Source organism: Monoraphidium neglectum (genome assembly GCF_000611645.1).
Source record: "Monoraphidium neglectum strain SAG 48.87 unplaced genomic scaffold scaffold00338, whole genome shotgun sequence".
Taxonomy (NCBI): domain Eukaryota; kingdom Viridiplantae; phylum Chlorophyta; class Chlorophyceae; order Sphaeropleales; family Selenastraceae; genus Monoraphidium; species Monoraphidium neglectum.
This window is the reverse complement of record NW_014013290.1, coordinates 1-25,726: the sequence shown is the minus strand read 5'-3', so window position 1 is coordinate 25,726 and position 25,726 is coordinate 1. Positions and strand designations below refer to the sequence as shown.

The 25,726-nt window shown below is 65.2% G+C and overlaps 4 protein-coding genes across 4 annotated transcripts; 2 read left to right on the top strand and 2 right to left on the bottom strand.

Moving 5' to 3' along the window:
* Positions 1-1,347: 1,347 nt before the first annotated feature.
* MNEG_2853 (hypothetical protein) lies at positions 1,348-6,022 on the bottom strand (the record flags this gene model as incomplete). The annotated part of the gene is made up of 9 exons (XM_014048671.1): positions 1,348-1,760; positions 2,040-2,157; positions 2,495-2,584; positions 2,940-3,023; positions 3,333-3,488; positions 3,704-3,811; positions 4,036-4,186; positions 4,480-5,183; positions 5,999-6,022. 9 exons carry the CDS (start codon positions 6,020-6,022, stop codon positions 1,348-1,350), a joined length of 1,848 nt encoding a protein of 615 aa, XP_013904125.1.
* Positions 6,023-7,873: 1,851 nt separating this feature from the next.
* Positions 7,874-9,935, top strand: MNEG_2852 (Tubulin beta chain; the record flags this gene model as incomplete). Its single annotated transcript, XM_014048670.1, has 4 exons — positions 7,874-7,939; positions 8,026-8,128; positions 8,455-8,679; positions 8,998-9,935. The coding sequence occupies 4 exons, from the start codon at positions 7,874-7,876 to the stop codon at positions 9,933-9,935; spliced, it is 1,332 nt and encodes a 443-aa protein (XP_013904124.1).
* A 1,211-nt stretch (positions 9,936-11,146) lies between these two features.
* On the top strand, positions 11,147-13,282 carry MNEG_2851 (hypothetical protein; the record flags this gene model as incomplete). Its single annotated transcript, XM_014048669.1, has 4 exons — positions 11,147-11,586; positions 11,834-12,108; positions 12,459-12,745; positions 12,995-13,282. The coding sequence occupies 4 exons, from the start codon at positions 11,147-11,149 to the stop codon at positions 13,280-13,282; spliced, it is 1,290 nt and encodes a 429-aa protein (XP_013904123.1).
* Positions 13,283-15,181: 1,899 nt separating this feature from the next.
* Positions 15,182-25,638, bottom strand: MNEG_2850 (hypothetical protein; the record flags this gene model as incomplete). Its single annotated transcript, XM_014048668.1, has 20 exons — positions 15,182-15,577; positions 15,840-16,490; positions 16,982-17,161; positions 17,458-17,601; positions 17,870-17,997; positions 18,244-18,529; positions 18,773-19,467; positions 19,687-19,857; positions 20,068-20,359; positions 20,639-20,894; positions 21,186-21,364; positions 21,612-22,136; positions 22,413-22,609; positions 22,840-23,137; positions 23,392-23,513; positions 23,702-23,928; positions 24,162-24,507; positions 24,880-25,006; positions 25,292-25,490; positions 25,631-25,638. 20 exons carry the CDS (start codon positions 25,636-25,638, stop codon positions 15,182-15,184), a joined length of 5,427 nt encoding a protein of 1,808 aa, XP_013904122.1.
* Positions 25,639-25,726: the final 88 nt, after the last annotated feature.

The following is a 25,726-nucleotide window of genomic DNA, read 5'->3' as shown; positions in this document are numbered from 1 at the left end:
GCGCACAAGCCTCTCGTCGTCGCTTGCGCCGCTGCCGCTGCCGCTGCCAGCGCCGCTGCCGCTGCCAGCGCCGCTGTCAGCGCCGCTGCTGCCAATGTCACCCTTGCCAGCCAGAAGCTTCTCCAGGGGGTAGAACTCAACCCGCAGGGGCCCCGCGCCTTTGATCCCCGCTGGCTGCTGACGCGCCCCCGCTGCGCCGCCGCCGCCGCTGGCGCTTGGTGCTGCGGCCGCGCTCGGCCCAGGCGCGCCGCCGGCGCCGTGCCCGCTGCCGTGGGGCGTAGTGCAGTTGAACCCGCGGTGGCGGTGCTAGAGGTAAGCAGCCTCCAGGGCGGGGGTGAACATCACAGACAGCTCGTAGTGGCAGACGGAGAGGCGCCTGCTGGGCTCCTTGGCAGCGCGCCTCACAACCTCGCGATCGGTGCCCCTGGTTCAAACAAAGGTGACCAGTGCATCGTGTTTTGGCATGTGCGCGTATTGGCGGTACAGGCAGTTGCCAGAAGGAAGTACTGCTGTGTGATTCCATGCGGGGCGGCGCTACAAAAGTGTAATTGATGAGTGAAGGCAGTTGCTGAGGGCATGCTCAATCGGAAAAAGCAAAACAGGATGTGGTTAACACAGGTTGCCCTCCATGACCCATGACATCGGCCCTACCACCCACCACGCAGCCTGCGACAAATTCGCAGAGCCAATGATGGCCCACATAATGCGCCCCGTGGCCGCCTCCCACCTGCGCACCGGGCAAGCAGGCGTTGCGAGTGAGGCCGGCTGCTGCAACAGTCCGAGACCAGCACGCAGCACAAGAGCCTAGACGCAGCCCCCCTGAACCAAACTTCTAGGGCCAGGCGGCATGAGCGAGGCAGAGTCCATGGGCCCCCTCGTAGAAACCGCATCTCAGACCAACGCGTCGGCCAACCCTCTCCCCCTCCCCAGCCTTCAGCGCCACCTCTGGCGCACCCACGCATGACCGAAGCCGCAGTCATGTGCAAAGATTCTGTGGACAACAACGCCATCCAGGCCTAGCGTGATCACGCGCCTGACGTACGCCTTGGTGTGCGGCATGACCCTGGCCCGGGCCCCGGGGCAGCCCTCCAGCCGCATCAGGCTGGGCCGCAGGAATGGTGACAGCAGGTTGGACGCGCCACCACACACCTGGGCAGGCGCGGGTGAAAAGGGCACGCATGCAACGGCGCCCGCGCATGGGTGGTAGTGTGTAACGCGGGGTGCAACATCCGACACGCATTCCAGACGATGGCAAGGAGAGCACAAGGGCGTCCCTTGCATCCTGTTTGGTCTCCACTGCAGCATTCAAGCCGGGGGTGCTGCGTTGTTTCCTTTTCCTGTTAGGGCTCATACCTGGAGGTGAGAGCCGCCGTACAGGGAGTGGACCGCGTCCGCGTTCGTCGGCCACAGAAGGCTGAACCGCGGCAGCGCGGGCTTCACGTCAGCCGCAGCGGCCGCCACAGCAGCCGCCGCTGCCACACGCGGCTCCAGCCCGCCTCCGCCGCCCTGGCCCTCGCCCACGCCCCCGTCAGTGCAGTCCTCCCCCCAGCCGGCCAGGAACGCGCCTGTCAGCGCGCTGAATGGGTTGTCCCCCACTGCAGGCGCCCAGGGCTGGCGCCACCAGGAGAACGAGCCCAGGCTGGCGACGCTGGCCGCGACGGGGAACGCGGCGCCGGCGCCGGGGACGCGCGAGTTGGGGATGTGCCGCATGCGGCCCAGGAGGGTGCGCAGCTGCAGGTGCCCGACAGGCACCCGCCGGTCTGCGTGGGGCAGCAGGGCGGTGGGGCCGCGCGCTTGGGCAACGTAAACCCAGAAGCGATCTCCACGCCGCGGTGCGCACTGTGCTGCAGGGAAGGCGCCGCAGCACGCCCACAAAGTGTGCCTCCACAAGCTGCAGCCCGCTTACACAGCGCCCATCCCCGGCCTCCCAGATTTGGGTGCAAAGGTCACTGCACACTCCCCAGGCTACCCCAGCATCCGCCCAGTCTGCGCATGCAACTCCTCTTCCACCCAGCCCGCGCCCATCCTGCCACACTCACTGGTTGAGTCCCATACCCCGGGGTGGCTGGCAATGAGGTGGCCCCTGGCAGACGAGAAGTCAGCCCTGCGGATCTCCCTCAGGAAGAGGGCCTCGTGGTCCTTGCGCAGCCGGAAGGCCTGGGGACGCGATCAGATCAGAAGGCGGCCGGGCAGGTGTGGGGGTCAGCTGCAAAAGTGCGACGGGCAGGGGTCAAACATGAGGGGTTTGATGAAGCTCGGTGGCGCGCTTGGCCCAGGTGGAGACCTGATGGTTCCATAGGCACCCGCGCCAGCACGCGGCGGAAGCCAACCCCCACTGCATCCCTCAGCCCTCCAGTGGGTGCGTTCATCACTCGATGCCGCGCCCCGCGGCGGCCGCCTGCGACTTAAGTGGTGCCAGCAGCGCAAGGCGCCATCTCCAGCCGTGCGTAGCCCATGCAGAAGGGCGTCCCTCCCTCGACACTTGTGGGCCCACCTGCACCACGTGCTCTGCCAGGTAGTCCTCAAACTCGGTTGTGCTGGGTGATGCGCCGTCCTTCCAGGGGAAGTCCTGGGAGTACGCCACCTGCGAGGTGCGCGGTGCGCGGTGGTGGCGCACGCAAGCAACCAACCGCCGCAGCCGGTTGCTTACGTGAGCATGCGTCATGCTGCACGGCCGAGGTGCTTGTGTGATACATTGAAACAAGGCAAAATTTGGAGATGAGGCACGAGCACTCCTGAAATCCTATACGCTGAACGCTCGCTTTCCAGGCAGGATGGAATGAGCGCCTCACCACTACCCCAGCGGCTTGCTTGGCCCCCGACAAGGCCCTCGTTGGGTTGGGGGCTGCAAGTGCTGTCAACGCAGCTGCAGGCAAGGCAGGAGCCCCAGGCTGATGTACGCATGCACCGAGCAGCGGCTCCTGATGGGGCTACCCCACCTGTATGTAGATGCAGTCCTGCAGGACGTGGTTGCAGCTTGATACGACCAGGCGGACTCCAGTGGGGTACACCAGCAGCATCAGCTAAACAGGGGAATCAGGCAAAGAGGGGAAAGAAGGCGAGGCTGGGCTTGGCTTGGCTGGGGTGAGAGTGAGTTGTGGTGGGACTGAGAGTAGGGGCAAGACGGTTGGTGGTGAAGAGAAGTGACAATACCAGCGCAAACAGGGCGGCTGCCCGGCAACTCCGCCCCGCCACGCCACTCGTCAACGCTGGCGCGGCGGCGCTGCCGCTGCTGACCCTCTTGCCCAGACAGCCGTCGCGTGGAGCGCGCCGCGCCCCAGCCCATAGATCCGCATCGCTATTCCCCAGCAGGACGCTCGTCCAGGCCGCACCTTGCTGTGCATGCACGACCACTTGGCGGGTGCAGCCCCGTGGTACCGCACCGGCGGCAGGACCTGGAACCGCCGCCCCCGCTCTGACAGCGCCGGGTGAGCGCCGACCAGCCCGCCGATCTCGAGGTCTGCCACGTCTGTCACGCACGCGCGGGCCTGCAAGATGGGCGTGAACATGACGCGCGTTTGGCGGACGTGTGCAAGCGGAGGTTTGCACTGCTGGCATGCTATTGAAAAGAGCTTGCCGGTTGGTCGAAAGGGGACAGACCAGCAGAGAGGTTGGTGTCCATCGGTGTGCATCTGTTTGAGTCCGGCCGTGTCAGAGGGTTCATACCACATAGCTACCGCGTAAAAAGAGTGGCGGCACGCACCTTGGGGTTTGCGACGTCTGCCGGCTGGCGGGGCAGGCGCCCCTGCTGCTTGGCGAGCTTCTGCTCCGCCACCCGCTCCTCCGCCGACTGGTGGCCCACATAGACGGCCTGGTTGACGCGCGACAAGCTGCCAACATTGGGGCATTGGCCGGCATGTGCGCTCGCTCTCGCGCAAGTCTCGACTCTCATATGCGTGCATGCATGCGAGCGTAAAGTTTACGGACCAGCTGGGTTGTGTAGTGTTTGTCCCCAAGGCCTCATGCAACCCCAACCATCAAAGCCGATCTCTTCAAACTCCTCCCTGGCAAACCTCAAGCCAGTCAAGCGCTCACCAGGAGCGCCTCTTGCAGCGCCGGCACTCTGGCCGTCAGCTCGGGGGCCTGCTGGCCGTAGCAGGCGTGGAGCGCGTACAGGGGCCGGCCGTGCGCATACGCCGCCATGGAGGTGCCCAGGACGCCCTGGTTGTCCTCCGGGGGCAGGCCGCTGTTAGCAACGGGTTACATGGTGGGGTGGGGTGGGGTGGAGTGGGCCCGAGGCTGGTTGTGGGGGGCAGGGGGAAGGCATCAAAGACACAGGCTTGGGGGATGGGAGGGCGTTCGACCTGCGAGGGCTGTCACGTGAGTGACACGCACGAGGAGGCTAACGGGGCCAATGCAGGCTGCAGACATCGGGTCTCCCTAGTCGCACCACCCCTCCCCCCCCAAAATCATATTGTCAGCCAAGTGTGCAATCATGATCAACCCAGCAGGATCGCCTCCCTGCTGTCTCCCTCTCACTTGACAGCCAGCTGAGTGAAGGGCGCGTCAAAATGCAGCCGCGCGTCAAAGCCCGGCTCCTCCCCTGTCCACTCCCGCTGCGCGCGACCCTCTTTGTCCTCCAAATCCACAGCCGTGCCCTCTGCTGCCGCTCCGGCAGCCGCCGCAAAGTCGGCGCCCGCCACTGCCTCCGCGGCCGTTGCTGCCGCCCCGAAAGCGGCAGCATCCTGCTCCTCGCTGTCGAGCAACGAGATCACCTCGGGTCCCCGCACTCCAACCTGACCCTGGTCCCGCCGGTGCACCTGCCCCAGCCGCAGCGCTTGCACCCGCGGGTCAATCTCTGCCGCCGCCGCCACGCTGCGTTGCCCGGCTGCGGCCAGCGTCGCAAGCTTGATTTCAAGCAGGAGCAGTAGCTGTTGCTGAGCCGTCGGCAGCTGCTCTTCCGCACGTGATCTGCTGCTGACACCGCCAGCCCCGGTGTCGACGCTGCCACTGGTGTCGGCGCGTGTGATAAGACGGCAGAGGTCGTGCCGCAGCTGCGACAGGCCGCGCTCAAACGCGCGCAACGCCGCCACAATGCACCTGGCATAGTCCTGATCGTCCCCGCCTTGCTCAAGTCTTACTTGCTGCTGCTGCTGCTGCTGCTGCTGCTGCTTGTCCTGGGCATGTACCTGCGTCAGGATGTGCTGGTGCTCACGCTGCACCTCACCCTGCTGCTGCTGCCTCTGCAACTGTAGCAGATGATGCTGGTGCTGCTGCTGTCGTCGTCCCCACTGCACCTCGCCTTGCTGCTGCTGGCTGTCTGCCTCCCGCTGCTGCCTCTGTGTCTGCCGCTGTTGTTGCCGCAGCAATGGCGGTATATGCAGCTCGCTCTGTAATGGCTTGCTGCGCTTTGGGCTCACGAACGCAGCAAGCGCCGCTTCGCGCAGCCGCTTTGCGCCGCCGGCGCGCTGCATGCCCTGGGCTCCACCCTCGCCACAGCCATGGTCCCCATTGACATCGCCCTTGACGCCGCCTGACCTCACATGTACATCACTGCCGGTGCCAGCCTGGCCAATGCTGCTGTGCTTGCTGGCCGCGACTGTTGATGTCACCACCTGGGTAGCCTTCACGCACTGTCTGCACTCACAGGCCCCTTGGGCCCTGGAAACCTCCACAGACCATTTGACGCTGCCATCACCATTTGTAGCCTGGAATATCAGGGTCGTGGTGGTCTGTGGGACGCCCTCCAATGGCAATGTGATGGTGGCTGCCACCTCGCGATCGCTGGTGCTGCTGGTGCTGCTGCTTCCACCGCTGCTGCTCACTGTGAAGGCCTCCCCCATCTGAAAAACCTGCTCATTGACTTGCTGCTGCCTGCCGCCTGCTTCAAGAAGGCACAAGGGAACGCATCGCAGCATACAGCGCGCAATGCAGCGGTGTGCCTCAGGATTCCAGCGGGTGCTTGGCCGTTGCAGCGCAGCAGGCAAAACGCGGCTCAGCGTTGAGCAGGCTCGAGCAGCACAGCCACTGGGCAGCAGCGAGGCGAGCAAGCACCCACCTGCAGTAGTGACGCAAGCGCCATGTCTGTTTAGCACGTGCACCCTGACGCCGCCGCCAGCCAGCCCCAGCACCAGCGCCTTGTTGCTGACGCAAGCGCAGGCGAAGCAGCCCGCCCTGTATGGAACACCCAGGCGCCTGCCAAGCACACGTTCCCTATCTGGCTTCAATGTCAGGGTCGCCACCCGCATCGCATCAGCTGGGGCTCAGGCCATGGCGCCGTGTTCTGATGAGCGGCAGGAGGAGCGCTGCGATCATGCGCAGCACGCATGCACGCCGAGCACCGGCGTCAGCGGGGCGTCCTCCGAAGCCAGTCAATCACTCGCAGATCTCCATAATTGGAACATTTAGACGCGTCTGGCAAACATGAGGTGCGCTGAGCTTCGGCGGGTGAAGCTCGCGACAGTTGCAATTTAAAGAACTTTTATAACCTGCATCTCGTGGTTCAAGTCATATCCCGCGCCTGCTCCAAGCGGCGCTTGTCAAGCGCACGCTGAGCGTGCTGTGCAACAGGCCAACCAACTGGCAGGGCGTCATGTCGAGTGTGCGCATCAAGATCTCTGTGTATATGGCCAAGGCAACCAAATATGCTGCTGCGCTAGCTTTTGCACATGCTGGCTGGTGACCCGCAAGACGTTGCTCCTGCAACATCTCGAGCTGCGGCTCTGTTCAGCAAGCCAGGTGGCCGGCCGGGGTGCACTGTGCCCTTGGCTCTCCAGACCAGGGATGCCCGCACGTCAGCTTGCTTTAGCGTAATGCACGGACACGGCGGCCTTTGCTGCAGCGAGCTTCGTGAGGTTTGCGCCGATCGCGGTGCTTGTGCCAGTGGCCTGCGCAAGTGCTGCCTTCACAGCGGCAGCAAGGCCAGCAGCACACACGAGGCTATGCAGGGCCAAGTGCACCAGGCAAGTATGGATACCAGCACTGTGCCCAGGAACCGCCCAGATAGTGGCCTCATCACGCCAACGCATGGACCGCAGGGTGGGTGTACTCAACCCAACCAACTGTGCTCGGCACAACACAGACGTGCGCTTGCGCAATTTGGAGAGGACAAGCCAAAGCTGACGCCCTGCTTGTGCATGCTCACACAAGCAATCATGCGCAAAGCCAGCGACCCAAGCCATGCATCAGGCTATGCTGGTGCATGGTGCTGGCCGATTGAGTAGCTGAGCACTGAGAGGCCCCTTGCGCGTCTTCTCCTCGCAGCCTCGGCTGCCGCAGGCCAGCTGGACTGCCCTTGTCAAGACACCCAGCAGCACCCCATACGCCGAGGAGCGTCAAAGCCGCTTTGACCACGTACATGGCTGCTAAGAGGCCATGCCAGCATCTGATACAGGTCCAAGTGGAAGCGGCCTTGTTCAACCCCACTACAGGCACGTGCGGCTCGCGGGCTGCTCCGGTTGAGCTTATGTAGAAAGGCTTTGAAGCATGCAGCAAGGGCGCTCCACACGATGCACACCTGCACAGTCGTGTCTGGAGAGGCATGCTGCCTGTTTTCGCGAGGCTATCCATTTGTCGTGCAGCGAGATTGTGACAAGCGCTTTCCCCACGGTCGCCGCCGCCGCCACCGCCTGCCGCAGTTCAAGCGCGCCGGCCAGATCGGCGACGGAGGTCGTCACACCTCGTCCATCAACATGAGAGAATTAATTCGCGCGGGTCTGGCTGTACTCGCAGAGCTGGGGGCTCGTTGGCGCCAAAAGCGCAGTCAGCAGCCAGCTTCGTGTCCGCCAGCCTGCCCCTGGGCATTCAAACATACTTGGATGTTGCTCGACCGCTTCACTCATATCCTTACGACCTCTGCCACGCAAGTAGCAAGGCCTCAGCACTCTCCAGCACAAAACAGCAGCTCGTGCTCTCTTCGGCCCCAGCAGCAGCCATGCGCGAGATCGTGCACATCCAGGGCGGGCAGTGCGGCAACCAGATTGGTGCCAAGTTCTGGGAGGTGCGCGGGGTCGAGCAACGCACGGCGGGGCAGGGTCTGCTGCTTGACCGTGTGAGCCAAGGCTCATCCCGTCCCATCGGCCGCAGGTGGTGTGCGACGAGCACGGCGTTGATCCCACTGGCACCTACCATGGCGACAGCGACCTGCAGCTGGAGCGTATCAACGTTTATTTCAACGAGGCCACCGGCGGTGCGTGAGATCTCAGCGGGGCCGGGCTTTGGTGGGGCCTCCAGAGGCCCTGGCACCGGGGCAAGGGCCTCTATATCCATTGTATGGCAGCAGGGCATCCCAGTGGGTCAGAGCAGGCTGTCACAGGGCGTGCAGCGGAGCCAGCAGCACGGGCCAATGGGTTCTCCTTGTGGACGTCCCCTCCGGCATCCCGATGCTCTCCAGCTCATCAAATATATCCATTTGACCGATCGAGCTTCATAGGGGATGCAGCTGCGGTGGCCCAGAGACTCAGCTGACGGCCCTGGCGCGCAAACGCACTTCCTCTTTCCTCGCCCCTACCCCAGGCCGCTATGTGCCCCGTGCCATCCTGATGGACCTGGAGCCCGGTACCATGGACAGCGTGCGCTCGGGCCCCTACGGCCAGGTGTTTCGTCCTGACAACTTTGTCTTCGGCCAGACTGGCGCTGGCAACAACTGGGCTAAGGGTCACTACACCGAGGGCGCTGAGCTGATTGACTCAGTGCTGGACGTCGTGCGCAAGGAGGCCGAGTCGTGCGACTGCCTGCAGGGTGCGCAGCACACAGCAGCGGCGCGCTTATGCAGGGGGACTGCTTGGGCGGATTGGCAGCCCCGCGCAGCTGGGTGGGCGTGCAATGATGGCACAGCAGCTGCGTCGATGCGATGGGCAGGGCCTACGCGCGTGGCACAGTTGATTTGCAGCGACTGTCAGTGGGCGCTATTTGAATCAGCAGCTGCCTGGCCACGCAGCGCCAGCCTGGATCGCACACATAAGCCGCAGGCCAGCGCCAGTCACGTGCCTGCAGATACAGCCACTGTGCTGATGTTTCATTCCGACACAAATGCTGTTCCCCTCAACCCGGCCGCAGGCTTCCAGGTCTGCCACTCCCTGGGCGGCGGCACCGGCTCCGGCATGGGCACCCTGCTGATCTCCAAGATCCGCGAGGAGTACCCCGACCGCATGATGCTGACCTTCTCGGTGGTGCCCTCGCCCAAGGTGTCTGACACTGTCGTCGAGCCCTACAACGCCACCCTTTCGGTGCACCAGCTGGTCGAGAACGCCGACGAGTGCATGATCCTGGACAACGAAGCGCTGTACGACATCTGCTTCCGCACCCTCAAGCTGACCACCCCCACCTTCGGCGACCTGAACCACCTCATCAGCGCGGTCATGTCGGGTGTCACCTGCTGCCTGCGCTTCCCCGGCCAGCTCAACGCCGACCTGCGCAAGCTGGCGGTCAACCTGATCCCCTTTCCCCGCCTCCACTTCTTCATGGTCGGCTTCTCGCCCCTCACCAGCCGCGGCTCCCAGCAGTACCGTGCGCTGACCGTGCCCGAGCTGACACAGCAGATGTGGGACGCCAAGAACATGATGTGCGCCGCCGACCCCCGCCACGGCCGCTACCTCACCGCCAGCGCCATGTTCCGCGGGCGCATGTCCACCAAGGAGGTCGACGAGCAGATGCTCAACGTCCAGAACAAGAACAGCTCCTACTTTGTTGAGTGGATCCCCAACAACGTCAAGTCCAGCGTGTGCGACATCCCGCCCAAGGGCCTGAAGATGAGCGCCACCTTCATCGGCAACTCCACCGCCGTTCAGGAGATGTTCAAGCGCGTGAGCGAGCAGTTCACCGCCATGTTCCGCCGCAAGGCCTTCCTCCACTGGTACACTGGCGAGGGCATGGACGAGATGGAGTTTACTGAGGCTGAGTCCAACATGAACGACCTGGTGTCGGAGTACCAGCAGTACCAGGACGCCAGCGCTGAGGAGGAGGGCGAGTTCGACGAGGAGGAGGAGGCCGCCTGAGCGGCGCGCCCCCGGCCGCCCTCGGATCGGCGGGCGGCGCGCTAGCGGCGGGACGGGCGGGCCCTGCGCCTGCCTGCCTGCCTGGCTGGTGCGAGGACTGCGGCGCGTGCGCAGTGGGGGCGCGGTAGCAGCAGCCTGCATGACGGGCTTCCGTGCACACGTCTGAGCCTTGCATGCCCCGTCCCCGTTTTTGTCTCTGCCCTGCTGTTGTATCTCATCACCCCTGTCGCCTCTGGCGCGCTGCCCTCTGGCTTTCGGCTGCGCCATGACCCCCAAATGACCCATCCTTGGATTGCCTGGACTGCCCAAACGTCCATGCTTCCAAGCCTGTGACCCACCTGACCATTTTACCCATCCCATCGCACCAATTGTGGCAATGCGCGCGGTCGAAGGCCTTGGCTTTGGGCTCGGGAAGTGCGAGGCCGCGCCCGCCCATCAAAAATGTGCGCGCGCTGCTGAAGTGAACTCGACTCCCCAAAGATTTGGCCATGCGTCCGCAAGGCGCTTTTCACGCACCCTCTGCCTGGCTGCCTGTGTGTAATGTGGAGGTTTGCAACTTGGTGTCGATGCCGGAACAATCAGGAGGAGCTTGGGGCAGTGGCAATGCTGGGGATCATGTTGGGCTGTTGATCAGCTTTCTTCAAACCCATGCTGCGTCAGGCATTTGGAGCAGCATGTGCAGCTACTGCAACTGACGGCGTTGTCAATTTGTCACAATATTTGCTACCAAAATGGCAGAACCAGGCTGCCTTTGATGAGTGAAATCAGCTGTTACATGGGGGCTTTGACAAAGCAGCAGAGCAGCAGTAAGCACACCGGAACGCCCTGGGTGACACTCTTTGTGGCGAGCGACGACGCGTAGTACAACCACAACGGCGTGGTGGTTGCAATACTTCAGCTTTGTGTGCATTGCACTGTAATTGAACCCGAAAACTTTGCGCTGAGAGCAGATCGAAGACCGTCTACATACACTGTGTATGAAATACACTGTGCTTGCGGTCACCGACCATTCAGTCAAACGGATATACAACATTCCCTTGCACTTTGTTGTCCTTGCTCATTGGTGCTGGGGTGGCCGCAGGATTAGCATCGTACTCTGAGCGTCGCCAGCAGGGTGTGCTGCGGTGGCCCTCGACGCCACATGCCGGCTGAGTGGCGCGTGGATGCCAATCAGCCGAGCAAGTGCGGTGCAAGCACTTGCAGGCGCCGACATGAGTGCAACCAGCAGCGCAGCCCCAGCGGCCACTGCGGACGACGTGGAACCAAGCGCCTGGCACGGGGGTGCCGCGTGGCAGCAATTCCACAAGGGGTATAAAGAGCGATTTGTCCTAGACTGCAACATCAAGTTGCTCTGCAACGGAGTGACTGTGCGCATTGCGCAGGCGCCCAGCGCAAAGAGCGCTGCGCCTGCGCGAAAGCCGCAGCAGAAGGCTGCCGTGCCGGCGACAAAGGGGCAGCAGGCGGCGCTGCAGCGCGGCCGCGGCGCCAGCCGTGGCAAGGGGCGGGCGCCAGGGGCCGCTGCGGGCGGCGGCGGCGACGGCAGGGGTTCTGCGGTCAGCGGCGAGCGCGCGGCTGCAGATGCTCCTGATGCGTTGACTTTGCTTGACCGACGTTCAGACCCTGCACTCACCGGAAGCACCGTTTGGGACGGGTGAGCTGGTAACGCAGCAGGGCGCGGCGGCCGCGGGACCAGCCCCATTTCCAGGGCCGCAATCCGTCGACCATCCAGCCAGCTGTCATCCTAAATCGCACACAGCCGGTCAGGCAAACCCCTCGCAGCGCCACGGCCACGGCCGGCTCGCCCGGGCCCTCGATGCCCCGCCGCCCTCACCCCACAGGTCAACTCCGCCCCGACCCCTTCACCTCTCCTGCCGCTCCCTCCCCCCCTCTCCCCACAGGGCCATCGTTCTGGGCCAATACCTCACGTCGGACCCCTCTGCCCTGCGCCGCACCTGGCCCAGCGGCCGGGCGCGGCCGGTTGTGCTCGAGCTCGGCGCCGGCACCGGCGCGGTGTCCCTGTGCCTGCTGGCGGCACGCGCGGCTGAGGGCGCGGTCATGACCGACCTTCCGGATGTCCTGCCGCACCTGCGGCGCAACGTGGCGCACAACGCGGGCGCGGTCGGGCCCGGCGCGGCGCTGGTGGCGCCGCTGCGGTGGGGGGACGCGCGAGACGGTGGGCGGGGCTGCGGCTTGAGCTTGGCAGGGGGGCACGCGGACGCGGTGGGCAGGGCGCGTGGTGCTTGATCTAGCTGTCCGGGACCTCTGCAGCGGCGGCCTGCTGCTGCGCCAGGGGCTGTCCATTGGTGCCCGCACAGGAGGGGCGGACATCGCCTGGCGCTTTGTTGGCCAGCCGAGTGGGGGCAGGCCGGGGAGGGGGCGGGGCTCAGGCCCCGCCAGCCCTCCTAAGCCTTACCGACTCAGCGCTCCGCCCCGCCTGCTGGACTCCAAGCGCACAACCATGCCCACCACGCTCCAACACTCCGCGTTGACCACCACGACCGCTGCATCTTTCGGCGCCCCCAGCATCTGAGCTCTCAGCCCTTGTCTCGCGGCGCTGGCCGGCACCTTCGCCGCCGCTGCCGTTGGCCGCAGCCGCGGGCGCCCCGGCGGTCGCGCCCGCGCCCGAGGCGCGGCGGCGGCAGGTGGGCGGCCGGCCGCCCTGGGATGTGATCGTGGGCAGCGATCTGATCTACTACTCGTATTCAGAGGAGACTCCCCACAGCCGGCTGCTGCTGGAGGCACTGGCCCAGCTGTGCTGCGAGGAGACGCCCGTCTTCCTGTCGCTGAGCCTGCACCACAATCCTGAGGAGGTGGGCTGTCGAGGCACGCGTGCTGTTACGTGCCTGTCCACTGGCCCTGCTGGCGGCGGCCCGCGGGTGCGAGCTCTTGCCTGCTTTGCCCGGCCGCACGTCGGGCTGGCGACGCCACTTCTCTGCCTGGAGGCCCAGGCTACTGTGGGCCTAGCGTCCCCGCACGCGCCACGCCACACAGGTGCACCCGCTACGCACCTCCGCGCCACACGCACCCAAACCTCGTGGCGCCCCACCCATCTAATCCAGGTCGAGCGCTTCCTGAGTTGGGCAGCCGACAGCGGCTTCCAGGTGACACGCGTCGACCCGGCGCTGATCCCAGGGGAGTACAGGGTTCCAGACGTGCTAGTGGCGCGGCTGCAGCTGGCGCCGCGCGGCGAGGGCGCTGAGGGCGGCCGTGAAGCTTGTGTGATGGAAGGGCGCGAGGGACAGTTGGGTGGGGCGGAAGGCCCACAGCGGGGGCAGCAGCAGGAAGAGCAAAAGGAGGACCTGGCGCAGCAGCAGCAGCAGCAGCAGCAGCAGCAGCAGCAGCAGTAGCAGCAGCAGCAGCAGCAGCAGCAGCAGCAGCAGCAGCAGCAGCGGGATTGATTGGCAGCAGCAGGAGCAGCAGCAGCAGTAGCACCAGCAGCAGCGGCAGCAGCGGCAGCAGCAGCAGCAGCAGCAGCAGCAGCAGCAGCAGCAGCAGCAGCGGGATTGATTACAAGCAGCAGCAGCAGCAGCAGTAGCAGCAGTAGCAGCAGCAGTAGCAGCCTTCAGTAGCAGCAGTTGGAGCCGTCTTGGCAGCCGCACCAGCAGCAGCGCCACAACGACCATGTAGGTGTGCATGCAGCAGCTTGTGCGCCTTCTATTGGAGGTGAAGTCTTGAGCTCGGCAATGTAGCTTGCGGATGCGTGGCAGTCAGCATGGCATGTTCGTTCCTCACAGCTTGAGCCGCACGTGTTGAAAGCGCAACCATCGGATGCTTTACAGATGCCATGGACTCCCAACCCAAAGTGCTAGTTTCGGCTACTGACGCTTGTGGCCCGCACACGCTGGGCCCCCGTTGGTTGCGCAACGCATGCGCCGCTCACGTGGCGGGGGCACAGGCCCACGGGAGGCTGTGTTCCCAGGCGCCGGCTCTGGCGACGTCACCATTTTTGCAGCAATGCATGCGCATCTCCTGCGGCAGTGGTCCATGGCCCAGGCTGGACCCAGGCATGTTTTGTACTGACCCTGCCCCTGGCCCATGCCATTTGGACACCCTCCAAGTTTGGCCCGTGTAATCGTGCAAAACAGGGCTGCTTACTATGTGTGTTGTGATGCGGGGCGCAAGGGGGCGACTGCTGGTATCAATGGCTGGAAACAAACGGCAAGTGGGCAGTTTGACAGCTGTGGCCATGCGACGGGGCTGCCGATGCGTGCGATTGTGTTGTGGGCGAATGATTATGAAGGAGGCACATGCAACAGGACAGCTGGGCCCTGAGAGACCGCAGCAGCCGCCTGGGAATAGGGTGCAGGGTGGCGCCGCCACGGCACAAAGCCGCGGTGCATGCAGGTGCGGTTGGGAGGTGAATAGCGAACGCGGTGAGATGAGAGGGAAATGCATATCCATGCCCTGCAGGCCTGAGAATACCCCAGCGTGGCCGTCCCTCTGGTAATCAAGGGTCTCGGGCCCGCTGGCGGCAGTGTTTGCCTCCATACAGTGCGTAGAGGGGTCGAATTGTTTTGGTATGCAAACGGATCGGCGCATGCAAAAGCGCACAGCAGTTCGAATCGTCGAAGCGCCGCCGCAACGCCCCAGGTTGTCATGCAGAAGTAGAGGCTGCGGCGCGCAGAAGCAGAAATCAATCAAGCGAGGACCGCATGCATGCACGCCTGCTTGCCTGAGTCAGCGCCCGTGCCCCCAAACCAAGTTAGTAGCGATCTGCGGCCCTCAGCCTGGCGACTGCAGGCGGCGGGCCTTTCCTGCCCCCCCTCCCAGCAACAGCATATCCTGCTGAGCCGCCAGCCCTATGATGCTCCAGGCCCAAGCACACGTTTGTGTCAACGCATGCCTTGAACGCAGGGCCCCTGTCCCATACACATGCGTTCATCTGATCTAGGTGTGCGGCCGCCATCAGCGGCCCTGCACGCACGCGTGTGTCAACGCACGACAGCCCCCGACGCACGCTGACGCCATCATCAACAGCCAAAAAGCCAATCAATAGCGGCGTGCCTCCCTCAAGGTGTCATGTATCGTCAAACGAGCAATACCGGCCCGTGGCCCGCCGCATCCTAAACCAGCCGCGTAACTTGCAAGGGCGGTGGCGTGGCAGGTGTAGAGGAGGGCTGAGAGCGCCGCAACTGCCTCATGCGCCACACGGCTGGAAGGTAGAGGGGCGCCGGCGTGTCGGGACATCTGATGTCCCCCGCGCCCTCGCCAGGGGGGAGGGGGCTGCAACCGGATCAGTGGCTGTATCAGACGATGGCGCCGTCCTCGGGGGCCACGTAGGCAGCGCCAACAGAGTCAAACTCCCCCGGCAGCGCACGCGCGGCCATGCGGCGGCGCCGCCAGTAGAGCAGCGCCCCGCCGGCGACAGCCAGCGCAAAGACGATGACGCCGATCGCGATGCCGGCCTGCGCACCGGGCGTCAGGCTGCCGGCGCCCGCGGCGGCGGCAGGCGCGGGGGTCGCCGCGCTGAGGGCGGCCTCCACCCCTGTGAAGCCGTAAGTGGCCCTGAAGTTGTCATCGAAAAGAGCATCAGGGTTGGTAGTGATGGCGTTGACCAGGGCGTTGACCTGGGCGGGGGTCCAGTCCCGTGGCACGTGGAACGTCACCGTGGCCCTCACTGACCCCTCTGTCAGGGCGCCAACCTGGGGTTGCGGTTGCAAGCAATGGGCGGCGAGCAAGGGAAGGGTGTGGACGGCTGCCGTCGCACGTGCCGGTTGAAGAACATGTTGGCAAGACTTCGCAATCGGTCTGGCACAGAGCGTGCTGGAAGCAATCGCGCAGCACGCCGAGGAGCCAAGGCCCAAGGCGGCTTTGGCTCAGGCGGCCTCAAAGCCACCCCCGCACGCCCTGCGCCGAGCGCGCACGCGCCCCCGCGTGCGCAGCGCCACCGCCTTGTGTGCGCACCTGGATGCTGCTGCGGGGGATGTCAGTTGCAGCCGCAACGACCGCCACAAGGTCTGACCTGAACTGCAGGCGCTCCACTGTGTTTGCCATGATCTCAGCATAGTCCATACCCACAAACCGCAGGTCAAAAGCGTACGGCTGCGTGCTGGCCGGAACGTCATACGCCGTCTCCCCAGTCTGGTCCACGGCCCCGCCGGCGCCGCCGCCGTCGCCGCCGGCGCCGCCGGTGCCGGGCGACGGGGACGGGGACGCCGACGGCGGCGGCGCGACCGGCGTCGCAGCGATGAGGTAGGTGCCGGCGCGGGTGACGGTGCAGGTGACGGTCGGAGAGCCGGAGGTTGTATCAACCACGGCCGAGGTTGACGGCTCGGCCTGGAACTGGGTGTTGGAAGCCAGGCGGATGCAGGTGTAATCGACGCCGGAGCCCTGCGCCAGCAGGCGGCGCGCGGCGGCCGCCACCGGCGCGGGCAACGGCAGCTTGATGGCGGCTGAGCAGGTCGCGCCGGCGGCGCAGGGGAGGGCGGCGGTGGTGGGGTCCTGGCCGGAGGCGGATAGCACGATGGCGCCAGAAGGGACGGTGGTGGTTGTGTCGCCGGCGACCAAGATGCCCAGCCCGGCCTTGGTGCGGACGTCTGTGAAGAGCGAGGAGTCCTGTCCGGGCGTGGTGGGGTGCGTTGGGGTGTGTTGGGATGTCGTGAGTGTATTGGGGCGAATGGAGGATTGCGAGGATGTGTTGAGGTAAGACTCTGAAGTATATGGAGGATGCGGTTGTTGGAGGAGAGGCGCGGTTGAGCGCGGCCTGCTTGAAGACCCTCAGGGTGCCAGGCTGTGGCCGCGGAGAGCAGGCAGGGGCGCCATGCGCCGAGAATCGTTCCGTGTGATGCACGCCCTGATGACCCCTGGCCTTTGGTATTGGCAAGCACAAACTCTCAAGGCAAGATTTCAGGTTTACCCCACTCATGCACCTGGGGCCACCCACACATCCAGCCACCAATTTGCGAACCCATTCAACCATTCATCCCTTGCGATGCTTGACCACCCACACACCTGTTGAGCTGCCCACCCACCTACCCTCCCACACACACACACCCACACCCACACACGCACACCAGCATGCGCGCAACCCCCACACGGCCACCCACCTGGTGGAACTGCGCCGTGACCGCCAGGACGCCGTCCTCGCAAGGCGCGGTCACCTCCACCCCGCTGTCATTGACGCTGGTGCAGGGTGCCACGAAGGGCCCCACAAAGGCGACCTGGGCGGCGCCGGCTGCCACGTCCATGCCGTTGAGGGCGCGGCCGGGCTGGTTGGCTGCGGAGAGCTGCGGGCGGGTGGCAGTAGGGGTGGGATGGGAGGAAGGTGGTGTGGGGAGGGGGTCAAGTGGGGTGTGGTGAGACAGGAGGGTGCATTGCAGGATAATTAGTAATTGTGTGGCGCTAGAGGAAGGTCTGCAGGAGCAACAGTCAGTGCCGAGGGCCGATACCTCCTTTATCAACGGGATGGCGAGGCCAGGCAGGCGATCAGAAACACACACACACACACGCACACACACACACACACACACACACACACACCGGGGCAAAAGGCGCTCATGCAGGCGGGCGTTCTGCAACTTACGAAGATGCCGTCGCTGCTTGCTGTGAGCACGCCGTCCGCGGGGTTGGCGCCCTGAGCCAGCAGGTCCACCACCTGCGCCAGGGCATCCAGCAGGCCGCGCAGCTTCCCAGCAGCTGCCTTCTGGGCCACCTCATCGATGCTGATCTGCACGGTTCAGGGAGCAGGCGTCGGTGCGGCGGGGTGGGGTGAGAGCTGGTGCTTATCTGCAGCAGCTCAAGCAATGCAAGTACGAATCATGGGGGGGTCGCATGACAAGCCACGCAACAAAGCAAGACCAAAGCTGAAGCGCTCCGTTTCGCCCTTTGCAAGCGCCGCCGGCGAGCGCGGGGCCGCCGTGCGTGACAAGTTGCATCTGCAAGGCGGCCTGCGCGCGACTTGACGCGACCAAGTAGGACGCTGCCTTGGCACCCACCTGGGCGGCGGTGCGCCAGTTTTCGGCGGGCAGGTTGGCCACGGGGCCGCCGGCCTCGATGAGGGAGGCCGCGGCAGACACCGCGCTCGGCGGCATGGCCTGGCCGGCCAGCAGCGCCGACTCGACCACTGCGGGGGGGTGAGCCAGCAAAGGGGCGCCCCTTAGGTCAAAGTGTTGAGAAATCAACATTTCCTGCCAGCGGCACATAGGGTAAGTGAGCTCACAAAGGCAGCCGAGGAGGCGCCCTCGATTTTGGTGGTTGTCAGCCTGTTGCACCTGCAGACCGCCAACCCAAGCTGACGGCAACAGCAGGGATCCCAGGGATTGCAACACCCCCTGCCCCAAAAAAACCCAGGGCGAGATGATCTGCGCACGTGCTCCGCAGATCTTCAGCGCGGCCGCCTTGGCCGCGTCCGTGACGTTGGTCATCGCCCCGAGCACCTCCGCCGCGCTTGCCGCCGCCGTCTGCGCCGCCTGGGGGTCTGACGAGTCGACCGCGTCCCCGCTGGCTGACAGCAGCGCCGCGGCGCGGGTGTCGACGGCGGCGCTGAATGCGGCGCGGTCTGCAGCGGAGGCGTCCGCCGGGGGGCCGAAGGCGGCGAGCTGGGCCACCGAGCGGGCGGCGCCGTTGATGGCGGCCGGGTCGCCGGTGGCGATGGCCTGCGTTTCGGGCGTGGTTGCGTGGTGGGTGGCTTGTTCGTGTGTTGGCAGGGAGTCAGGCAAGACGCGTGCGCAGGTACACCACTGTGGTCAAGGGCAGGATGGCCGGCGGTGGCCGCGCTGCGTACAGGCCGTGACGAGAGCAAAGTGAGCCTCAACCGATAGAAATACAAACAATCAGAATCAAAAAGCAACGTGTTCAAAACCCAGTAACGCAGCACCACGGCCCGCATGACATCACACCTGGGAGGTGTCGACGCTGGCGATGGCCGCGCCCGCGTCGAAGCTCGCGGCAGGCGCATTGACCAGCACGACGGCCCCAGTCTCAAACGCCGCACCCTGCGCGTCCGACACGCGCACGTATATCTCTGTCGCGCCGACGGGCAGCGCCGTGAACCGGAAGGACGCCGCGCGGTCGATGAGCAGCGGCCGGTCCTTGCCGGCGGCGCGGACGCCCCACTGGTAGGTCAGAGCCTGCACGTCGCCGTCGTCATCGGCGACGTTGGCAGTGGGCACTGACGCCACGAACTCGGCCGTGGGGAAGGTGGCGCTCTTGATGACGACAGAGAGGCAGCCGTCCGAGGCGGCCGACTTGCAGTAGGGCGCCTTGTTGATCGGCACGGCCACGGCCGCGGTGCCGGTCTGGCCGTCCAACGTGATGTCGGCGGAGACGGTGACGTCATCGCCGGTGGCGGGCAGCGACACGGCGGGGATGGTGATGGAGGGCAGGACCTCGCCGGCGACAGGCTGACCGTTGAGCTTCCACGAGACCACCGCGTCGCTGAACGCGGCCGGCAGCGCCAGCACGAGGCTCAGGGGCTGGCTGGCGGAGTGCTTGGGCGGGCAGGGGCCGGCGCAGGCGCGGGAGAGGGACGCGGTGGGGACGCTGGCGGGGCGGGGCTTGACGCCGGCCAGGGTGGCGGTCGCGGAGCGGGAGCCTGCGGACGTTTAGGAGAGGCGTCGGAAACGACACCAAGCTTTGATGTATGCTCAATTCAAACAGTGCTGGTCCTTCTGTGCCATACACGGGTGACACAGAGGGCTGAGTGGCACGCCTGTCAACGCAAGCTGCCGCAGCAGCAGCTCGCCCATGTTCCCCCACCCTGCCGCCTGCCGAGCGCGCCACCCACCACCAAATCGGGTCCGCCGCCACTCACCCTTTGACACGGTGACGCTGAAGGTGTGGGCCGCGCCCGTCTCCAGGGTGCCGGCGGGGATCGTCCAGGTGGCGCCGTTGACGTTGCCGCGGCCCGCGGCGCCGAAGCAGGGCTTGCCGTCGTCGCGCTGACACAACCAATCAAAAGCCAGGGGGTTCACGCCGCGGGGGTCTGCGCGATTTTTTTTGGCAAAGGTGAGGGTTTTGCGGTTGGGGTGTGAAGCGGGACGGCCACGTATGGGGTGGGCTCTTGAGCAGACTGCAGGTTTGCAGCTCACGCACCTGTGCTTCAAATCAACCTTCAAACAATCAAATGACCAATCAACCAACCAATCAACCAAAATCAAACAAACAAAAAACAGGAATCTACACCAGCACCCACCATCAGGGTCGTAGGAGCCGGCGGCGCTGACGACAATGGTGGCCGTCCCCTTGAAGTCGCTCGGCCCCCTGACCGCCGCCACCAGCGGCGACGCCTGCGCCCTGAGCGTCACCGCCGCGACCGCCGCGAACGCCTCGTCCCCGACGATCGCCGCCGTCAGCTGCAGCGTGCGGCGCTGGTCGGGGGAGACGTCCGCCACGGGGCCGGGCACGACGAGCGTCTTCTGGGTGTAGTTGCGGACTGAGGACCAGGGCTGACCGGCGTCGTCCAGTCCGTTCCACAGGTAGCTCACCTGCAGGTAATTGAAATCGTCATGAATTTGTCATGTGCCCATCAGGAAAGTGGTAAAATGGTCAAGAGTTGAAGCAGGCGGAGCCGGCAAAAGCGCGAATGGCAGAGGGCTTGCGTTGCCAGCGCTGCCCGGCGCAGCAGGCCGCCGAGAGGCCTCAGGCCTGCTGCCAAGGCTGGCTTTCGGGCACGGGAAGGGAAGGAGGCCGGGGGGATATGGCAACCTTGCCGGCCGTCTGCGTGCCAGCCTCGGCCTAATATTGCCCTGGGAGCCCCGTCTCACCTCCTTCCCGGGGCAGACCGATTCGGGCACCAGCGTGCTGGACACCTTGAAGCCGTCGCGGATGAGGAAGGGCCTGTCCACCGTGGGGCCCACCACGCTGATGATCGGGGCCTTGCCAGCCGCGGTGATCTTGAGGGTCGCGCTCGCGCCGACGGTGGCGGGGGAGAAGGCGCTGCGGGCGGCGGCGGAGATGACGTAGGTGCCCACGCTCACGTTGGACACGGCGTCGGCGGGGATGACGAGGCGGGTCTTGTTGCTGCAAGGAGAGTGCGGGCGCGGGCGGAAGGTGGTGGATGGGCAGCAGGCGAGGGTGGATGATCGAGGTTGGACGAAGCAGGCGCCTATTCAGAGAGGACGGCAGATGCGGGATCAGGGCGAGCTCCAAATAGATGTCCAGCTCAGCAGCAGCAGCAGCAGCATGGGTGAGCGCAGCTGGCAACTCCGACCAGAAGCAGCAGTCGACAGCAGCAGTGCAGAAGAGGCCAACCGCGACGTGCGCAACCCACAACCGCGCGCCATCCTGGCCAGTATCGGGCCGCAAACTCACGTGCCGTCGCCGAGGCGCGCGTTCACCGCCGCGATGGCAGCGGCGATGGGGGCGCTGGCGCCCTCCGCCAGGTTCCAAATGATCGTGCTGAGGGGGCGCCCAGAGGGGTCGTAAGACAGGCCGGCGTCAAGCACCACGTCCACTGCAGCGGGGCTGCCGCCGCAGGGCTTTGAGACGGACTGCGTAACGAGGTGGGAGCGTCAGGAGTGGGGTGGGCAGGAGGAGGGGTGCCTCAGCAGCAGTGAAACAATGCCTGATCTAGGGGGTCAGGCGGGGTTTAGTCATCCCTTCGAGCAACTGCCAAGCTGACAGAATGGATTTTTGAAACCCTTGAAAGCCACGGCGAGGCGTGTTTTGACGAACGTGTAGGAAATGAAAGGACAGCAAGCGGGCTTGCTCTGTATCGGCAGGTGCACAGCCACCCACCAGCGGCGCAGAGAGTACGGCGACCGGCGCGGCGGGCGAGTCCGCGTCCGCGATGGCCAGGTTGCCGCTGGTCTTGAAGGCAGCGCCCGTCAGGTCGTGCAGCAGCACCGTCTGGTTGGCAGGGATGATCATGCTGTCGACGCCGGGCAGGACCGTGGCCACCGGCGGCAGCCGGACGGTCAGCGTCGTGCCGGCCGCCTCGCAGAACGCCTTGGCGCCGCCGGCCTTGGCGGCGGTGAGGGACGTGAGGAACAGCTGGTCGCACGTGAATTTGGCGGCCTTGGCCGGGGCGTTGAGGGTGACGACGATGGCGCGGCGGTCGTCCGTGAACTTGGCGGCGACTGCCAGCCGCTCCGCTGGCACGCACACGCCGTCGGAGCCGACGCAGGGGGTGGGGCTGACGACGCCGCCGGCGCAGGTCAGCAGGAAGCACTTGGCCGCAAGGCGCGGATTGGCGGCCAGGGGCGCGCAGGTGTCGGCGGGGTCGACGCAGGGCGTGGGTGCTGTGGTGTTACACAGCTTCATCTGCGGGCGGTGTTGGGAGTGACACCCGGTTTGCGGGTTGGTGAGGGTTGAAAGCGACCACAGTCCTGACAAGTGTGTTTCAACATCAATGGTGCCGCGTGCGGCAGCCTGGCAGTTGGCTAACAGCGGGCAGCATTCCCTGCACGGCCCCTGCACGCTTGGCACGGCAGCAGCGGCGGCTGCGCCAGCAGGAGCGGCCGCAGCAGCGGCGGCGGCGCGGTATCAGCGGTGGCGAGAAGGCCCCTTTCACAGCACGCGGGGCAACCGCCAGCGCACCTGGCTGTTCTGGGCCCGCATGTAGTCGACCACGTCCCGCTTGGCGCACAGCGGCGAGCATTGGCCCCGCAGCTGGCACGCGTCAAAGCCGAGGGCCCCGCAAGTGCAGGCCTTAGCGGCGGCGGCGGTGGTGTCGCAGTAGGTGCCGGCGGTGCTGGCGCAGTCGGCGTCGGCACCGCAGCCAGAGGGGGCCGTGACTGCGGGGGAGTGGCGGATGGCAGGTGCCGTGAGTCAGCTTTGTCATTGGTCTGATCAAGAAACCACGTGATAGCTGCTCGCCCTAGCTGCTTGCCCACCCCAGAGGTACCAACAGTCGGTCAAAAGCCAATTCGAATGTGGCAGGAAAGCTGGGCGATTAACGCCGGAAGCGTCAAGCTCTGCATTCAAAGATGAAGGCAGACATGCAGACATGCATGTGCAAACCCACCTGGGGGTGCGGGTGGGCCAGACACGACCCCGTTGGACGTGCAGGCGTCCAGGCCAGCGGTGTAGTTCTGCGCCGTGTTGCTCGAGTTGGTGACCGTGACGCGGCAGCCCAGCTGGGGGAGGCACTGCTTCAGGGCATAGCACAGCGCGGCGGGGCGGCGGCCAAAGTTGCCGTTGTTGCTGTCCGCGATGGCCCGCGCCACGAGGGCGCAGGCGACGGGGTCGGCCTGCTCGGCGGCGCAGCGCGCGCTGAAGAGCGCGGCGACGGCGCCGGCGCCGGCGGAGGGGGGGACGGTTGCCTGCGTGCGAGAGTTGAGGGCGCGTTGGGTTGGGTCAGGATGCATGGAGCAGAGGAAGCTGACTCATTTGCAGGCATGCAGACCCCAAGGCGACCCCTGAATTCGCCTCACCCAGGGGCTGCCATGAGCAGTGGTACACCCCTCGCCCAGTAGGCGTGAGATCTTGGCGTGTTCATTCAAGTGAGTATGTGATCCAGCTAGGGGCGCTCCCACAATTTATGCGCACACGCCGCCCGGGGGGACACCCCGCTCACCGCGAAGCTCGCTGCGGTCTTGATGCACTGCTCGCACGCCGCGCAGGGGTTGACGGGCACGACCGTGTCCAGGTTGGCGGCCGACGCGACGGAAACAACAACGCTGTCCGCGGCAGAGCAGCCTGCGTAGGCGGGCAGGGAGGATGCATGCGACTGGTTGACCAGGGTTGACCAGGAGCGATGGAGCCTGCAGTTGAGCTGCATGCATGCGTGTGCCGGCCGGCCAAGGCCGCAGGGATGCAGCTACGCAGGCACCCATGCCACTTGAAAACAAACTGGTACCCTGTCCCGCAGCTAAGCAAGCACGCACCTGTCTTGTTGGCCCAGAAGCCGATTGTCGTCGCGCCGAGGGGCAGCTGCCTGCACACAAAAGTGAGGCTGCCCGAGGCCACACTGCTGGGCAACAGGGCGCAGGCCGCGTTGCTAGACATGATGTCACCGGCCGTCAGCCCGCCTGCGATCGCGACGTCGATCACGGCGTCGCTGGCAGAGCCATTCTGGATCAAGATGAAGCTCTGGCGGGCGACGGCGCGGAGGCTGTAGTTGCGGCCGTGCACGACGATGCGGCTGGTGGCTGACAGCTGGTTGACTGATCACATTATTCCCATTGGTGGCAGGAGGGGTGCAGGGGGTTGGGAATGAGCGTCAAGGCGTTGAGTTGGCCGGCAGGGCGCAGGACAAGGGGTTGCTGTGACTTGCGATCGCTGGAAAATTTGGCTTCTTCCGTGTTCAAGTGGTAAAAGCCCCAAAGATTAAGCCAGCCCATTCACAAGGCCTTCATGACCCCCGGGGGCTCACGGTACTTAGAGACCACGAAGTTCACGGCGTAACTGCCTGCCATCAGGTTGGTGCAGGAGTAGGTCAGCACCTTGGGGTGCGTCGACCTCGGCTCGCTGTACGGCACCGGCGCGCACTGGGCGCCGCCGGCATCGACCACCATGTCTCCCGGGCTCAGATCGAGGCCGTTGCTGTCGTCCAAGGTTATGGGGATGTCCACACGGCCGAGGCGCGCGGCCCCGGCGCACTGGTCAAGCTCGTAGAGCGGGGGAGCAGCAAGGGACCAGGGGCGGACGGTGCCGACGTTCATTTCGAACTCCTTGGTCACGCTGCAGGCGCCTGTACAGGTGCGGGCGCATGGCAGCCCGAGGGCGTGTGCAGTTAGTAGAATGGCGCGTTGGGTCATGTGGCCTGGGGGTCGCGAGTGGAGCTAGCGCAGCTGTCCAGGGGGCGGAGTGCTCGGTGGCGGTCCGAGGGCGAGGCTGAGTGGCGGGGGCTGAGGTGCGAGGGGCAACACTTGAGGCAGCAGATCTGCTGGCAGGCTAACCGCAAGCCCTTACAATGGCACGCAAAGCGTGCCTTTGAAATTTGTTCAAAAGCACGCTCTGAACCCATACAGCACAACACCCCCATCCTGATTTCTTATTGGGTCCAGGCACACGCATGTGCCATGGTTTAATCAACGCCGGCAAGAGTCCCAGGCGTGCCCACCCTGGGTGTCGTTCGCGCTGAAGCTGATCTCGATGGGCTGGCTGCCCGCGGCGACGCTGCAGTTGTACATGAAGTACTTGGCGGTGGAGTTGTCCGCGGTGGCCATCACCTGGATGCCGCCGCTGACCTGCGGCAAGCAGTGAGATGGCGAGCGGAAATGGGAGGGCCGTGGTGCCGACGCACGTGTACAAGGGTATTGACGCGCCCGCGCGCGCGCGCGTGTGTGTGTGTGTGTGTGTGTGTGTGTGTGTTCGTGTGTGTGTGTGTGTGTTCATGCGTGCGTGCGTGAGTGTGTGTGTGTGTGTGTGCGCGTGTGCGTGCATGCATGCGTGTGTGTGTGGGTGTGTCTGGACACACACTGTGCACAGTATTGCATTCAGTGGCATGCGAGCGGCCGAGGGCGACCCCGCACCTCGCAGTTGGCGTTGCGGATGTGCTGGATGGCCAGGGGGTCCACGCCCCTGCCGGCCACCACACGGATTGCGGCCATTGCGCTGCTCGCGTCAGGCTGCAGCAGCAGGTCGTTGCCCACGACCACAGCGCCATTCGCGCCGACGACGGCGGCGTCGAGGGTGAAGGCACGGTTGATCACCGTGAAGGTGACCGCCTGGCTGCGGGTGACGCCTGCGGACGGGTGGAGTGTGGGAGTTGACGTGGTGAGAGGTCCCTACACTGGCGCGTGCTGGACTGCAGTCCGATTAGCCAGATTGAAAAGGGGTCCCACAATTGTGGGCCCGGCGAAACCAATTACCCGGCCATCGCAACGCCTTGGGCAGCTGCGTCGCCGCACATTGAAGGGGTAGCGTCTGCAGGCGACACGCCTTGCCCGGGCGCCACGCAAGTATCC